At 38.3% G+C, this 11,730-nt stretch overlaps 3 protein-coding genes across 4 annotated transcripts in view; 1 reads left to right on the top strand and 2 right to left on the bottom strand.

Annotated features, from left to right (window-relative positions):
• The window catches only part of LOC141823508 (protein DA1-related 1-like), a 16,235-nt gene extending 8,394 nt beyond the window's left edge, over nt 1-7,841 (top strand). The window contains 1 exon segment of the mRNA XM_074710798.1: nt 7,324-7,841. Coding sequence (XP_074566899.1) covers nt 7,324-7,637 — 314 coding nt within the window. The 3' untranslated portion in view covers nt 7,638-7,841.
• Nucleotides 393-5,525, bottom strand: LOC141823510 (PHD finger protein ALFIN-LIKE 8-like). 2 transcript variants are annotated; one of them, XM_074710799.1, is made up of 5 exons: nt 5,276-5,525; nt 5,123-5,155; nt 2,321-2,549; nt 1,013-1,139; nt 393-942 (listed from the first exon to the last, which is right to left on the bottom strand). In XM_074710799.1, the coding sequence occupies exons 1-5, from the start codon at nt 5,376-5,378 to the stop codon at nt 670-672; spliced, it is 765 nt and encodes a 254-aa protein (XP_074566900.1). In that variant the 5' UTR covers nt 5,379-5,525; the 3' UTR covers nt 393-669. The 2 variants fall into 2 exon arrangements, with proteins under 2 accessions (XP_074566900.1, XP_074566902.1); XM_074710801.1 differs by having other exon boundaries at nt 393-939.
• A 1,859-nt stretch (nt 7,842-9,700) lies between the features above and the next one.
• Nucleotides 9,701-11,315, bottom strand: LOC141823334 (putative pectate lyase 5). Its single transcript, XM_074710607.1, has 3 exons — nt 11,163-11,315; nt 10,338-11,078; nt 9,701-10,258 (listed from the first exon to the last, which is right to left on the bottom strand). The coding sequence occupies exons 1-3, from the start codon at nt 11,309-11,311 to the stop codon at nt 9,898-9,900; spliced, it is 1,251 nt and encodes a 416-aa protein (XP_074566708.1). The 5' UTR covers nt 11,312-11,315; the 3' UTR covers nt 9,701-9,897.
• Between the last annotated feature and the right edge of the window lie 415 nt (nt 11,316-11,730).

Raw genomic sequence — 11,730 nt, 5'->3', positions numbered from 1 at the left:
AAATAATAACAATAAAAAAATATTAAAATAGTAGTTGCAATGTCTGTACATAGAACGCTGTGAGGCGACAGCAACGTAAACAAGTCCAACTCAAATAACTGAGACAAATAAGACAATACGTAAACTCAAAATTAAAAAAATAAGAATAATAATATTTCAGAGATAATAGACACCAAATTATTTGTTCATTTTAAATTACAAATTTCTGTGATCAGAAATAAATACGTGCTAAAGTAGAGACAACATCAAAATCTACTACATACAAAGTGAAACTTTCTTTAACAAATATTTAAAAATTTTATATGTTAATTTAAATTTTGATAGCATGTGCAAGATTCAAAACAAACTTATAAATATGAGAACATGTACTTTAGAATTTAGCCTATAATTAACTCAAAACATAAACAAGGAGGGCCGCAATCCAAACACACGCTGAATTGATTTTACTAGAAAATACAACATCCTGCTAATCTGAAACCCTAACATAACCAAGAGAACTGACGATTACCTAACACGAGCTCTAAATCTTAATCACAACTCTAAGTAACAATCTACTGAGAGTCACAAAGAAACAATGGGATTCCTAAAGTTGTCTGCTGCTTGCAGCATGGAATTAATTGCTTGATGCTACTGATGATCCATTTAAACACTTGATACATTTGCTCTGCTTCAAGCTCTAGCCCTCTTGTTGGCGCTGCAACTAGGACACTTGTACTGTTTTATGTGTTCAGCCCGGGCAGGCGTGATCTTCACGCACTTCCCATGGAACCATTTTTCACACACATCACAGCATATCCAGAACTCGTCATTGGCATAATTGTCGCCACATGCACCACATAAAGTGTTCTCATGCTCCTCTTCATCTTCCTCATCCTCTGCACCACTGTCTTCGTCTTCCTTTGGAGTGTGTATCTTTGCTACCTTAGTCTGAGACTCACCCTGCTGAGAGACTATTATTGGTGGGAATCTGCATATAAGTTAGAGGCAACATGAAGATTGGCAAAGAACTTACCATCCTAGAGTTTGTTTTTCTCTTGCTGCTGCTATTTGAGGTTTTTTCCTTCGAGTGTTTCTTGGCAGCCCCAGTTACAACTTCATATATAGTAGGGAGATTGTTTATCATATTAAAAAGTCGCCTCCTGCAGTAGTTATATTATCAGCGCAAACAATATCAGAATGCTAAAACCAAGGAGGTTAAAGTGGAAGGAATTAACCACTAAGTGTTCAACAACGTCTTTCCTAAGGACTAGCCCCAGAGAGAACATAAACGGGTTATCAGTGTTAAAGAAATTTTAGTGAGGAACGGAAGTGGTGGGCTTCGAAGGCAAGTAATAAACCATGAAAAGATAATCAAAATACAGAAGCCTTGTCGGGCAAACAATTACACATAATGACAAACTCTCCCTGATTATAAAAATCCAAGAATATTGCAATTAGTTTATGAAAGGAGCAGTAGGTCACAGCCTGTATCGGTATCAAACTTTCAAAGTTCAACTCCTATTGCTTAAATGGTCAGATAATGAGGAGAAACACAGTAAGCGGAGAACAGCCACTATATACCCAGGATCATAGACAGCAAAGGCTATAGGATTTAGCAAGAATTTGATTTTGGTATGGTCTAACTGTATCACATTAAGAAACAGAATGAGCTATAATTAATCAGGAATCATAATAAAGCGAGTTAGGTTCAGGAAAATTTCATAATCATAAGATCACATTTCAATCATCCAATCTTTGTCCAGTGTAATTCCAAAAATCATGGAGATCAGCACTGTAATTATCCAGACACAAAAGCCATTCCACCCCCATTTCTGCAAGAATATCTATGATGTTTACTAAATGAATGCAACCAGTTACAAAGTGCAGAACAGCCACATAGAGAAAAAAGAAGTAGCTCCAGCTGTCATGTACGCAACAGCACATAAAAACACAAAAGCTTGCTATGATCACATACAGATGAAGAATAACTATGTTAGTGTAAACCAAATGGCAAATGAAAAATGCAGTAAGGAATCTACATTAACAATGGTGACACTAAACAAAAAAAGGAAATCAACCCACGGTAATTGGAAAAAATAGTGCAATGAATTCCTGAAAAAATGATGCCGTGAGCTATAAAGACCAAACACAGTGCACCAATCTAGAAGCATTTTCGAAGTTGAAAATGTCAAGAACTATCAACAGCCCATTGTTAATCCAGGTGCAGTACAACCTAATGAAAAAACTCCACAGATTTAATGCAGTTTATAAGAAAATTTGAATGGACAAAATGATGCTCCAACTCTAAGGTTTTGACATAGTTCATGTCAGATTAACTTACCTGGATTCCTTATCGAATCCGAAGCGGGCCCCAAAATAGAATGCAACAGCAAGTAACCATGCATCACTGTGGACTGCAACTAGCGCAAGCCAGTCTTTCTCTTCCATACCATCTCTTGCAAAGTTAATTCCCAAAGCTGGCTCAGGAAGTTCTGGAGGTACTTCTTCAGCAGGCAAGGTTACTTCCCAAGTCTCATTCGGAAGCCCATAAAGACACAAATTCTCCTTTTCTGCAAAGGCAGTCAGATTAGCATGGTCATATTTGGCTCAATGAATAATAAATGTTCAGAATACAATTAAGTTGCAGAAATACCCTGCAAGAACCAGTTTCTCTGTATATAAGGTAGAGAAGTTCAAATTCAACATATACCATACAACATGGCTCCTCGTTGTAGCCTTGTAGGAAACAAGACATAATATATAATAAACCAATCAAATGAAATAAAGGTGGCATCTCTGAGTCAAGATTATAGGGTCCATTTACAGGCTAGGCCAATGGCCCAGTTAAAAGACTTCGCTGTTTAGAGTTTTGCAACAATTTTTTATGGTTGTAGAAGACGGAAAAGGGTACTTTGCTGAATTTCGAGGCAGCTCTGGATTTTGTCACTGGTGGAGCATTCCAAATCCTAAGAAACACATTGGGATGCATTTAGAGGGCATGGATTACCATATTTGCTCATAGAGAGGGGTATTTTCTATTAAGGGAGAAGATTCTCAATTTCTTAAGGTAGGTTTCTCCATTGTTTCTCTATTGGTGTTGAAAGAAAAGCATAAGATAGCTATAAAGAGCTTTTGTACAATATGTGGATACTGTTTGTCTGATTTTAATTATATTTTTTCTCAAATATATTATATAAACTTGGATTATCTTTGTAGAGTAGACTTCTTAGGTTTATATATCTAGACTGAACAGGGTGTTATTAAGGCTAAATTTTGTTCAATATTATTGGAAATTCCTGCTTTTAGAAGTCCTAATGTATTCAACAAGTCAATGATTAGAAAACATGAACCTCTGGAATGCAATCTAACTACCAGGCCAATGTAAAACATCAAGCCATAAAAATTAGTAACCCAACAACACTGATGAAATTTCTTGGAGTTGGTCTTGGATTTGGGTCAAAATAAAACCCGTTAACTCAAGGCTAAATTGGCTAATTGACTTTCTCTATTACTTGCTGTTCAGTCCTCTTGAACATATAGCCAGACCCTGGAGGTCTTGTAACTCTAAATGAGTGAGATTTGTACGAGAAAAAGAGAGATACTATGGATAAACTGACCACTCTTGTATTGGGATGCAAGGTATTGGAGTGTTGGAGTTTGTCTTCCACGCAGGAAATTAGATTATATGTCCTCTGTTACGTCTTCGTATTTCTTATTAATCGATTTCCTCATCCTCAGTTCATAGATGCACTCTAGTCTTGGCAGAAATATGTAAACTCAACTTACTTTGAATTGTTTATGGTTGACTCTTGTAATTCTATATCTTTTCTATCTTCTTATAATTATGTGCACCTCAAGACTAATAATTTAACCTAGTATTTTTTTCAGACATCCTCCAATCAAATGAAACCACAAAGGTCTGAATTGGCTGGTTTAACTATAACAACCTACCATTACTTGAAGTTTGTATTAATGGAATTGAGTTAAGCAAACTCTGTTGTGTTTGGTTTATTGTAAGAATCAAAGCCATCATGGGAAGTGGAAATATAATGAAAATAAAATCAGAATGATCCAGATGCTAACATATTTGGCTCATCTACCATGAAAATGAAACTGAATATGGTCAAACAGATAGATTTACATAATTTCATTTTTGGAAATCAAACATGAAAATGATCAAGTTGCTAACATATTTGGCTCGTTTACTATGAAAAAGAAATTGAATTTTGCCAAATATATTACATAATTCAATTTTTTGAAGTCAATCATGAAAATGATCAAGTTGCTAACATATTTGGCTCATTTACCATGAGAATGGATTTGAACATCCCAGCCAGAGTGGTAAAGACCATATGAAGGTACTAGGAATTCCCTTTTGTCATTCCCTCCTAAATATATGTATACTAGACATACATATAACAATGTTAAAGTATGCTACTTTAGAGTAGCATGTGCCTTACAACTAGTTATCCATATTTATGGTTTATGATAATTATATTGTATTAATGACATGATATTCAGGAAATAAGGAATTTTTATTATGACTAAATATCTCAGTTGTACCTTGTAACTGTCTTCACTGAAATTGCATCTTATCATGTAGTCATGTATTAATAATTTCTAGTTCGGTTCCATTCCTATCTACTATGATTTTTTTCAGTTTTTTTTTTTCAATATTTTTTTTTAGATCCTAAAGAATATGAATCTGGTGGACTGCAAGACAGCCCAAACGCCAATCAATAATGGAAAATCATCCTATAAACATACTTATGAAGCAGTATTAATCGCATAGTTCACTTGCAATCACAGAACAAAGTTATCACAAACACAATCAAACAGACTTGCGCAGTAAAAGAAGTTGAAATTGCACTGACCATGAATTGAAAAACAAAAAAAAAAAAAGAGGAATACTTAAGCATAAACTAGCTAACACAGCTCAAAAAAGCTGTCACAGAGTCCATATAAAAAAACCAACAGAGGAAACGATAAAATCCACATCAACCAATGAACAAATAACTCGAGATGGAAAAGACACGAAAATCAAGGGATAAACTGCTTGGAACTAGTTCAAGTTGTACGGTAACCCTAACCATATGGAACTGCTATGAGAGAGAGAGTAGAAGAAAAGGAGGAAAATTTGTACCCGGATCGCACTGCTGATAAAACTTCTCTACATCTGCATCACGAAAAAGCAGTAAAAGAACAGTCAACTCGGGCGAAGGGAAAGAAAAACGTAACACAACGAGCCAAATGAACCGGTCAAAACACAAAACGAAGACACTGGAGCAACAGCTACCAGTAGTAAGCGCCTTGATCATCCCGGCTCTCCGTCCCCTGAAGTCGCGGAAGACCTCCTCGGCAGTGCGAGAGCTGTACGCTCCTCCGCCGCCCGCATCCATCCCCGGAGACAGGTACGAACTCAGGAACCGCGGAGCTAGAGAGGGATTTCTCCCTGGAAGCGGGGAAGGGATTCAAAAGCGGCGCTCGATCGCGAAAAAGTGGGCGACGCGGCCGAGATTTGAGGGCCGAGCTGGGTTTCGATTCTCCTTGGGGTTTTCATTCTCAGAAAGAGAAAAGAGAGGGCGTGCTCTGGAGATGAATCCAATCCGACGGCGAATCAAGATCGGGTTTGACCTGATGGGACTCGGGTCAGATCCAACCACGACCAACATACGGTCCAACCGAATCGGATGCGGACCCGTCAATCAGACTTTTCTCTTCTTTTTTTCCCCCTTTTTTGTTTTTTAGAAAAGGAAAAACTAAATAATTCTTTTTATATTTTTAGATTTATTTAATTGATTATTAAATTTAATTTTAAACATATATCAATTTTTAAAAATATTATTAATATTATTCGCAAGATTTTCTTTATATCAAAATTTTCTATATTATATACGGTTTTATATGAAAATTTTAATATATATCGTATCGAATAACCCTAGGTGTGAATCCTTTCTTTTAATACTTTCAACATTGTTAATATACCTCCCTTGATTCTCTTATTCTTATCTCTGTTTCACATGAACATTGAGTTTTTTTTGTTAACCTTTTTCCTTCCAAAATTAAAATATGCTTTATGTATTTTGTAGGGAAGGGAAAGTATTTCTTGATCAAATACAGTTGTCAGGATTGTAACTTCCCTTTAGAGAGCAACACAAGAAGCCCTTAGCTTGGACTTTCACAAATATAATCGCATCAAATTTGAGGTCTTTTAACAGCTCGGCTACCTCTACGTAGACATGTTCTTTCTTGTATGACGGGAGAGGGGGTAGACTTGATAACTCGGGTTGTCATTCAATTGGGAAGTTCATTAAACTTGGGCCGCTCACAAAAAAGAATTGTGATTTCCAACTCTTGTGGGAAGTGGATTTTGTAACGTTTTTTCCATAGTCAACTAGTATGTGGTCTTAGATTTTCTATCCCTCAATTTTTTCAAGATGTCTCAACTTATTTTCATATTCCTTTACAGCAGTTAACCCCCAATTCCTTCTGACTGCTGTGCGATGATGCTTTAGTGTTTTAAGTTTATCAGATTTAGTTAAGTCCTACTTTATTCCGTTTCTTCTTTTACCCGAAGAGGATGGAGGAAGGTATATTCTATTTTATAACGATATCCGGGTGCAATTTCCTAAAGAAGTCCGTATCTTGCTTCTGAATTCATGGGTGACGGTGGATTGAATAGACTCGTACCAAGGAGAAGAAGATGAACTAGCAGTATCCATGTAAGGTGGAAGGAAGACAAAGGGGAAGTGTGAGAATTACACATGGCCGAATATGTAGTCAGAGACAAGGGGACATCGAGAAGAAAACGAAGGCACTAAAGCTAGCAACAACTGAAGAGCTCCGCGTCTATGTTTCCTCATCCTACTATATATACCGGATAGAAGAGATCTTTGTCGTCCGATATGGCGGCGCGTAAAAAAGCAGGAGGTTGCACGAATGGGTTAAATTTTAATCTCAACGTACTATTTTCTTATATTGTTGCTAGTCTTGCACATTTGTAGCTGTCAAAATAAATAGTCATAAACTTATAGCTAATGTTCCCTTGTTGACGTTACTCAAGTTTTGAAGCAATTAGATTGTCAGGATTTAGAAGTCTGGATGGTGATTTTTGTTCAAAATGACATATATAGCCAAGTCATATGCACTAAGTTAAATAAATACCGAGAAAAGGATAAATAAATTAAATGGTCTTCTTGAATTTAACAATTAAGTCATAAATTGGTGATTTCGTTGTCTTTTTTCTAATATCTCTTCCGCACTAGCTGATATGAGAGAGTATTCATCCATCTTATAAAATAATATTTGGAAGATTAATCAAAGGTGCTATTCATTGCTTTATAGGCTATCGTACCCTTAGTCAAGAAGTTGAAGAAGGGATTTGTCAGGTTCTAGCACATATGTGGCTGGATTCAGAGATTATGGGAGGTTCGGGCAGTAACGTTGCATCTACCTCTTCCTCCTCTTCCACATCATCGAAGAAGGGTTCAAGGTCTCAGTTTGAGAGAAAACTTGGAGATTTTTTTAAGCACCAGATTGAATCCGACACATCACCAGCATACGGAGATGGTTTCAGAGCTGGTAACCAAGCCGTTCTTCGGTACGGCCTCCGTCGCACTCTTGATCATATCAAATTAACAGGCACATTTCCTATGTGAGGAATACGATTACATGGATCACTTAGTCCTCCGATTGGATTTGAGGGTCTGAAGCTTTCTAAGAAAGATTAAAGTTTATTTTTTGAGGAACCAAAATGAAAAAATTATGCTGGTGAACAAAGGAAGCTATCGATCTACTGTATAAGTTTAATCCCAAATGATTAATTCTTTTTTATGAAGTGTTACTATACTTTGCACTAATAAGTTGGATTTAATCCACTTCTTCAACAATTAGTTTCTCGCAACATTTTTTGTGCAGTTCAATGTAAAAATTTTAGGAAACGCAATAATACACAGATTGTTGGTGCTTGCAGAAAGAATTACTGGTCACTTGTTTTTATTTAAAACTTTATGCTTGATTCCGTTGTTTGTTTCTACCACTGGGAATTTGAAAACTCGTGCTCTTAATTTGTGCTGCTGTATTTATCTCTGAATCCATTTGGGTGCTCCATAAGGTTGGTTCCAAAATGTTTTATTTAACTGTTTTTTAAAACAAAATGTCACATCGAAAGGATGATCACCTTTTACTAGTTGCACAAGCATGATATGATATAATATACGTAGTTGCATGCTCAAGCTGAAACTTGACATCCTGTTCAACAAGTTCATTATCAAACCGTGAATAACAACACTATTCATTCTTTGCATGAGTTTCCAAAGTCATCCTTCAAGTGGCACCATGCGTAGCACCACTATAAGACTGATCGATATCTAGTTTAGTTGTCCCACGGACTAGCGCAGATGGTTCCTGTAAGAGTATTGTCATTGATAGGCTAGAAGTCGATTTTCTATCTTGAAACCGATATCGAGTTTAGTTACTTCTAGTTCAGGGTTTGGGTTGCATATGCAATAGGGAATTGACATAGGAGGCTCTTGTATCATTGTATCATGCGGAAAGCAACTCGCAACAATGTCAAACAGTCGAAGTCGTTATCTCTCGTGATAAAAGCAATAAATCTTGTAGGTGATCAAGAACAACCTTTGACACAATATCAAAAGAGAGAATTTTATTTTATGTTGGACTTCTATTACCCTTTCCTTCCAAATGCTTCCTTTAGTTTTCTTATTATTGTTTTACCTCTAATAATTTCATATATATATATATATATACACACACTTTCTGACCACCAAAATCTATGTTTTTTCTAAAGAAAAAAATAGTTTTAGAGTTTATTTGTTAACAAAAAAATAAATTTAAAAACAATTATTTTAATCCGATTTAAACTCTTTCACACGTGAACAATATGTTTCTATCTATGTTGGAGAGAAGTACATTCAAGTTATTTCCTTAGTGCTTTTTTTTTTTCTTTAAAATCGATTAATTAATTTAATAAAAAAATTTATTAATCATCAAAATAAATTAAAAAGTATTCACGAAGACTCATATGGTCAGCATTGAAAAATCTCTTACGGTGTACAACAACTGATACTCAAATTTAAAATACAGAAGGATCTCAACAGAAGCCATCATTTCAATGAGCTAGACCAGTTGTCCATGCCGTTGATTGAAACATTAAATTATTGGCATTCATGCTGAGAAAAAAAAATGTCAAGATAAAATAAAATGGCAGATCTCGAATAAATAAATAATTCGAAAATAAAACCGAGACAAGATGGCACTGGTGATCGACAGCTTGTTTCATTGCTTGCTCCAAAGTCAAAAATTACATGCTGCCTCACATGCATTTCTCCTATTAATTAATTTTTTCCCTTTTTTTTCATTTTTGTCTCTCCAAAAATCCCAATAAAGACAAAAAAATCCAACTAAATTGAATCATATCAACAGCTCGGTTTGTCTTTTTTTTTATTTTTTATTTTTGAAATAGACTCGAGTTGAGCAAAGCATGAAATGAAATAAAATAAAATTAAAAATGTATAATAATGTTTATTTGCTATAGTGAAGCATTTTGGATGACTTATAAAATTCATATACAAATTTAAAAATAGCTGGCCAATAAATTTAATTTAATCTAGATTAAATTAAAGGGGATCAGAAGAATTATAGAGATATTTTATTTTTTTTTAAAAATCATTAAAAAGATATTTTATTTAATAAGATTCGATTCCATTCCATTCAAATAGAAATAGTATAGTAATACATCAGCACTTTGAGCTTCTGAACCACGTGAGTTCCCTTCAACCCAACCGGTTCGGTTCGGTTCAGTTCGCAGGCCGAGGTTGGTCCCACATTAAAAACATAAAAATTAAAAATAAAAAGTATAAAAATATTCCTGAATCCAAATTTCTTCCTACTAATTAATCAACAACGGGAGCCTTTCTTGCACGTGAGCGCGCCGGCAGCCGCCGTTATCGCGTCGACTACCGACGACGACCGCGCGCCCAAGCTCGACGCTTTCGCGTAGCTCGACGATGCTCCGGCCCCCGACGGTGTGAAGAAGGCTCCGTTCAGCATCAGATCCCCTTCCGACCTCCAATTCCACTTCTTCCACTCGCTCTCTGGCGCCTCCTCCCGCTTGGTCACCTCCTTGGCGAACCGATCGTTGGGTGCGAGGAACCTGTTGCCTTGGCTGTTTATGGTCGGCGACGCGCTCCCTCCTATCGCGTACATCTCCCAATGCGTGTAGTCGTTGTTCACCACGTGAAAGTAGCCATGACGACACCTGCAATTCGCCCCCCAAATTAGCTCAAAGCAGATAGATCGATAAACAGAGCATGATCTTTGCGATAATGGTAAGCGACCTTGGCATCCTCTGCACGAGGCCTTCGCCGAAGTGGTTGAAGGCGATGGTGACCTGCATGTTCTTGTCGGTGGCGAGGTCGTCGCTGTGGCCCAGCAGCATCACCTTGTCGTGGTGGCTGAAGTAGTTGTTGGAGATGGTGATGGCGGTGGATCCGTGGATGGCGTCCACCAGCCCGTCGCGGCAGCTGGAGATCGTGCAGTGGTCGACCCACACGTGGGCGCCGGCGAAGATGGACACCCCGTCGCCGTCCGACAGCGTGCGCCATCCGTAGTGCCCCGGAGAGTCGCGCACGTACGCGTTCCCGCCTTGCTTGCAGTCGTGGATGTGGAGACCGTGGATGATGATGTTGCTAACGTACTGCACCGTGATGCAGGGCCCGCCGGCGATGTGCACGTTGGCGCCACGGCCGTCCAGGGTCTTGTAAGAGTTCATCAGTAGCTCCTCCTTGAGCTTGATGGTCATGTCGTGGTCGAAGACGATCCAGAGCGGCTCCTCTTTGATGACCGCGTACCGTAGCGTCCCCGGCTTGGGGTTCACCGGGTCGTCGTCGCCGCTATCGGTCACCACGTAGATGTCGCCGTCGCGGCCGCCGATCGCGTTCTTCCCGAACCCGATCGCGCAGTCGGCCAGACGCTGCCGGTTCTTGGCCCACCCCGGATCGCACCGCCAGCAGTCGTCGATCGGGTTCCCGGTCTTGCACGACAAGTACCCCAGTTCCCGCCGCGACATGTTCAAACTCCTAAATTGTAGTCAACTACAAATCAGAATCAATGAAAATATATGAAAAAAACACTGAAAATAAATGTCATCGCGACAAACTCACCTTTGTACCTCTTGTACAACTAACTCAGGCTCTTCGACTGCCGCCGCCGCCGCCGCACCAGCAGTTGATTTTGAAGGCAAAGTGCGAGAAGAAGAGCAGAGAACGTTGCAGGACAACAAGGTGAGGAAGAGCACCATGAATGCTGCCATTTTCTCGACGTTATGATTGAGGAAACGCGAGAAAGTAATGAGGAATTTAAAGGCATTAGCAATGAATATAATGATGTGGGAACAGACGCTTGTAGGACCAACCAAAAGACCCAGTTTAGTCACTTTGGATTTAGTTAGGGAACGCTAAGTGTTTTCTTAAGGCTCTACTTCACTCAATCTTGATGCTCCTCTACCTTAGAGGAAAGCTAAAAGACATGGCTGTATTATTAGACTTTGGTGGAATGGCAGCATCACAACATTATCAAATCATCTCTCCATGGATTGTTAGTTAGCATTCAGTCAAGCTCGACCGTTTCTCCTAGCAGTGCAAGTGCATCCTCACATGGCCAACGTCAGTGCAGAGTTAAAAGACCCCCCCTGCCTTGCTCCATGAACACCACAAGATGAGGTATCGTCAT

This window comes from Curcuma longa, chromosome 3 (assembly GCF_044706935.1).
Source record: "Curcuma longa cultivar G26 ecotype Majalengka, Jawa Barat chromosome 3, ITB_CL_G26_1.1, whole genome shotgun sequence".
Lineage (NCBI taxonomy): Eukaryota > Viridiplantae > Streptophyta > Magnoliopsida > Zingiberales > Zingiberaceae > Curcuma > Curcuma longa.
This window is presented reverse-complemented; position numbering and strand designations above follow the sequence as displayed.

What these genes read in the sequence shown, in the direction of transcription:
- LOC141823510 (XM_074710799.1), bottom strand. Translation starts at nt 5,378, where the DNA reads ATGGATGCGGGCGGCGGAGGAGCGTACAGCTCTCGCACTGCCGAGGAG. An exon ending in GATCAAGGCGCTTACTACTG is followed by an intron (nt 5,156 to 5,275) that starts GTAGCTGTTGCT and finishes TTCGTGATGCAG; the next exon opens with ATGTAGAGAAGTTTTATCAG. An exon ending in GAAAAACAAACTCTAGGATG is followed by an intron (nt 943 to 1,012) that starts GTAAGTTCTTTG and finishes ATAGTCTCTCAG; the next exon opens with CAGGGTGAGTCTCAGACTAA.
- LOC141823334 (XM_074710607.1), bottom strand. Translation starts at nt 11,311, where the DNA reads ATGGCAGCATTCATGGTGCTCTTCCTCACCTTGTTGTCCTGCAACGTT. An exon ending in GTTGTACAAGAGGTACAAAG is followed by an intron (nt 11,079 to 11,162) that starts GTGAGTTTGTCG and finishes ACTACAATTTAG; the next exon opens with GAGTTTGAACATGTCGCGGC. An exon ending in CTCGTGCAGAGGATGCCAAG is followed by an intron (nt 10,259 to 10,337) that starts GTCGCTTACCAT and finishes GGCGAATTGCAG; the next exon opens with GTGTCGTCATGGCTACTTTC.